Source organism: Macrobrachium nipponense, chromosome 1, assembly GCF_015104395.2.
Source record: "Macrobrachium nipponense isolate FS-2020 chromosome 1, ASM1510439v2, whole genome shotgun sequence".
In the NCBI taxonomy this organism is placed as follows: Eukaryota; Metazoa; Arthropoda; class Malacostraca; order Decapoda; family Palaemonidae; genus Macrobrachium; species Macrobrachium nipponense.
The window spans coordinates 5,347,113-5,352,112 of NC_087200.1; the positions used below are offsets into that span (position 1 = coordinate 5,347,113).

At 32.9% G+C, this 5,000-nt stretch overlaps 1 protein-coding gene across 1 annotated transcript in view; it reads right to left on the reverse strand.

Annotated features, from left to right (window-relative positions):
• LOC135219102 (inositol-tetrakisphosphate 1-kinase-like) overlaps positions 1 to 5,000 on the reverse strand; it is a gene marked incomplete in the record, with an annotated part of 218,677 nt that overhangs the window by 11,558 nt on the left and 202,119 nt on the right. The window contains 1 exon segment of the mRNA XM_064255543.1: positions 1,573 to 1,682. Coding sequence (XP_064111613.1) covers positions 1,573 to 1,682 — 110 coding nt within the window.

Below are 5,000 nucleotides of genomic sequence, written 5' to 3' on the forward strand. Positions count from 1 at the left end.
CTTCTCTGTCCTATCTGTTCAGAAAATAAACGTTACGTCAATCCCCAAGATCATTGGCAACTGATCTCTCTCTCTCTCTCTCTCTCTCTCTCTCTCTCTCTCTCTCTCTCTCTCTCTCTCTCTCTCATCAAATTACTGGATAATGTCTCTCTTTGGATACTTGGAATTTGCGTTGTAATCTAACCAGAAACTTTGTTTTGTTATTATTACTGGAAACAAGCAATGATTTTTTCCGTATTTGCGCTTTTGGACTGTTATAAACTTTGCGCATCGCAAGCTAGTATGTATTCATTCGCTCGGAAACTAGTTCCGCATATGAGGCGTCATTAAAAAAATTCGAAAAATACGACATAAAAAGTGTCGAAAATCATCATAACCTCAAAATTTTTGTTGTAATCTAACCAGAAACTTATTTTTATTAATATACTGTGCTAAACTAATAAGGATTTTTATCATAGTATATGTTTTTTAAAAGCGTCGTTAACTCGAAGCGTCGGAAGACTCCTCTCTCTCTCTCTCTCTCTCTCTCTCTCTCTCTCTCTCTCTGATCAAATTACTGGATAATGTCTCTTTGGATACTTGGAATTTGCGTTGTAATCTAACCAGAAACTTCGTTTTGTTATTATTACTGGAAACAAGCAATGATTTTTTCATTATTTGCGCTTTTGGACTGTTATAAACTTTCCGCATCGCAAGCTAGTACGTATTCATGATTCGCTCGGAAAAACTAGTTCCGCATAGGAGGCGTCACTAAAAAAATTAGAAAAATACGACATAAAAAGTGTCGAAAATCATCATAACCTCAAAAATTTTTGTTGTAATCTAACCAGAAACTTATTTTTATTAATATACTGTGCTAAACTATAAAGGATTTTTATCACAGTATGCGTTTTTTAAAAGCGTCGTTAACTCGGAGCGTCTGAAGCGTCAGCGTTGTAACGTCGGAACAAACGTCGTAACCTAGGGCGGATTTTTCAATGAATATTCAAGAAAAAGCATCGTAACCTCGGAACGTCATAAACCGGGGCCGTCGTAACCTGGGGACTGCCTGTGTGTATGTGTATATATATATATATATATATATATATATATATAGAATATATATATATATATATATATAAATATATATATATATATATATATATATATATAAATTGATAAACAAGCTAATATTATGCACAAAATACAATTTAGAAATTATAATAAGGGAGCCCATCAAAACAAACTTTAGTCAATTTTTGCCTTGGCTCTGCACCAGTATAATCATTACTTTAACCATGAAATGTTCACTTCACATATTGATTTCCTTTAAAATGAAAATATGAATACGTATTAAACTTTTAGTAAAAATTCAACACAAAATGGTCACTCTCTCCTCTTACACAAGAGGATTTTCTTTCTACTACTAGTTCACTGAAGTAATCAAACAAGCATACAACCATTACAGGATGCAATACATTTTTAAATGATGTACGGTACTGTATACCACCAGGTAACTAATACAGTCCCCCTAAACATCTCAAAGAATACTTAACTAATTTGATAAATCAAAATAATAAATACTGTACTTACTGGGAAATGCATTGACATCAATAATACCATATTTTCCTGTGCTGCTTTCCACCACTACATCTATACCAAGGAGGTCCATATTTAATGCTTCTCTTACTAATGAGACAATGCTGTATGTGGGAGAAAAAAATACTGTACATATACTTTATGGTACAAAGTAGTAGTGATTCAAGAGACAATTAATTACAAACAATTGAAGATTTAAAAATATTTCAAGAATTGCACATAAAAAATAGTAATGAGAGGAAGTCTTTGCATCATAAGTACTACTGTAACTTGCAAGTAGTATGGACAGAATACAATAGAGTACTATGCATTGTTCAATACCACAATTATTGATATCACAAACACTACATTTTATTACTTATAAAACATTTAACCAAACTATCCAATAAAAACCTCAACTTTCACAATAAATTTGAGCATTCACACAAATGTTAAGAGATACTATTTGTGGGCACTACAAATGGAAACTTTGTCATAAGGGGTAGACATTCAGTAACTGTGTTAACCAGGTAAGCCCAATTATCAAGCGAGATAATACCTTTCTTACATTAATTTCTTTATTATTGATAATGGGCATCATCCTACTTGGAACTCAATCTAAATAATTTATTGATATCTAATTCATCAACCCATAAATCAAAACATTTAATTTCAGCTTTATATTTAGTTATAAAAACTGCAGAAATGGCTACTTTATCCATCTGTTAATTTCATTAATATCTCCTTGGGCTTAGATCTAGTGCTGTTCAACATTTTAATAGCTTTTTATAATCTACTGAAAAAGGATCTGATCTGTTGAGCAAAGCAAATTTTTTGGAAAATTTCTAAGTACTTCCAAAGCAACTTAGACACAGTGGAAAATTAAAACCATGTGAAGAAGCATTTCTAGTCATTTTAACCTCAAATGCAACTGCAGACAATTTGTTGTGACAACTGAGGCAATAATATTGACAACAGAGGCAATACTATTATGTATTGAGAAATCATTATTCTAAGGGGCACGCCAACGCTATCAGGCCCCATTATAAAGTAAGTGCTTATAACTTTCTTATGATTGAAGGATTTGCTTCAAATTTTTACTGCTTATTCTTCACCTAATAATGACATTTTTCAAAGAGAACCAGTTAGAGATTTGCCTTCTAAGTTAATTCTTTTGCATTTGAAAAATCTCAAGACGTCACTTTTATAAAATATGCCAAAAAATGTTTCACTCAAAAATCAGTTTAGCTCTTTGCAAATCAAGATATATAGTTATTTATACTGCACGGTGTATAAATTTTTATTGAATTTGGTTCATTCTTCTTGGAGTTATGAGAAATTTTTGAAAAAACTGGCAAAAGAAAATAAATTATGCTTATTTTGTAATAACTACAAAACATGCTAGTTAGAAGGCTGATTTTTGCACTAAGACTTTTTTATCATACCAGAAATATGGCATGAAATTTACAAATGTCATCAAGTAAATAGAAATGCGATATCTTGATTGCTATATATTACCTAAAATTTGCATTTATATTTTTAAGTAATGTTTGCAATGAATTTGAAACTTTGACAGTTAGAAGGCACCATTATAAAACAAGTGCTTATAACTTCCTTATGATTGAAGGGATTTGCTTCAAATTTTTACTGCTTATTCTTCAACTAATAATGAAAATTTTTAAAGAAACCAGTTAGAAATCTGACTTCTAAGTTCATTTTTTTTTTTTTTTTTTTTTTTTGGGGGGGGGTGGGGGGGGGGGGCATTTGAAAAAGTTCATGACGTCAATTTTAGAAAATATGCCAAAAAAATGTTTCACTAAAAAATCAGTTTAGCCCTTTGCAAATCAAAATACAGCAAAACTTCAGTTTTTGCACATAATCAGTTCCAGAACCTCCCACAAAATCCAAAACGTACAAAAACCGAAACAATAATTCACATAAGGATTAATGTAAATACAATTAATGCATTCAAGATCCCCAAAAATATCAAAAATACATTTTATAGGGAATAAACACAGTTTTACATACAGAAAACAATGAGAAATATAAAAGAGTAATGAAATTAATAAATGAACATTTAACATCACTCTTACCTTTGTGTTAAACACTTGGTTAGTGTATGGAAGACGGAGGAGGGGAGAGGTGAGAGGAGGGGAGAGGGAGGAGAGGTTATTGTTTGGCAGGGGAATCTCCTTCCAAAAGGATTTCAAGTATCAAGGACCTGACCTATCTGGGGTTACTTCTCTTCGATTTTTACTGGCACTAGGAGTAGCTTGAGTGTTACTGGACCCCTGTTACACAACAAAACTGTCCAGAGAAATTTGTTTCTGGCATTTCTTTAAAATTTGCCTAAGTTAAACACACCATTGTCATTAAACATGTTGGAGACTTCTTTGTTGGGATGTTAATTCTCCACAATTTTTTACATCATTCCACTTTGCAAACATAAAATTAATCCCTGAATTGGGCACATTATGTATGCCCATTCCTTTTCTGAATTATTCCAACCAGCCTCTGCAGGCCTTAAATTCACTAACAGCAGCGCTAGTTGTAAGCATTTTCTCACCGAGATCAGTATGCAAATTCCGCCAACACTTTGCTACGAGCTCTCTTAAATTCTATAGTGTTTCTCACCTTTTTTACTGAAGGCCTAGCACTTGGAACTTTCTTTAGCCCCCTGATGGCTTATTTAGCAGTTGCACTCGAATATAAAGGCACAACGACAAACACAAAAGCAGAATGAGTCACAAAAGAAAATGGGACGCTTTGTTTGGGCGCTCAATACGGGGCCTGGTCACACACACTGGGCCCGGGTGGAGCATTTCCGAGTGTAGGAAAACCAAGAAAACGTACAATAACCGAGACAAAATTTCGTAGAAAAAAAAAAAACCTACAAAACTGAAACTTATGAAAACAGAGGTTTGACTGTATATGTATAGTTATATTACACTCTGTAAAAGTTTTATTAAATTTGGTTCAGCCTTCTTGAAACTTATTTTTGAAAAATAAGTTTTGAGAAAAATGCAAAAGAAAAATTATACCTATTTTGTAATACAAAACTCTGCCAGTTCGAAGGCTGATTTTGGCACCAAGACTATTTTGTCATATAAGAAATATGCCCTAAAATTTACTATGCAATCAAGTGAATAGAAATGAGATTTCTTGATTTGTAAATATTACCTAAATTCATATTTATATATAATCTTATGTAAAATTTGCAAATGAATTTTAAACTTTGACAAGTTAGAAGGCGGAATTTTGCGCTACAACTCTTTTGTCATGTAGGGTAAACAACCGCTTGGACTGGCCAACTCACTGACTACCATGGCTAGGCCACCCTCCGAAAAAGTACTTTTATTACTTCCTGACACCAGAGATGGTCATCAGTCACGAGTTGTTGGTGATGAGAGAAGGAGCTCAAAACCTCTACTCTTCTTTCGAAG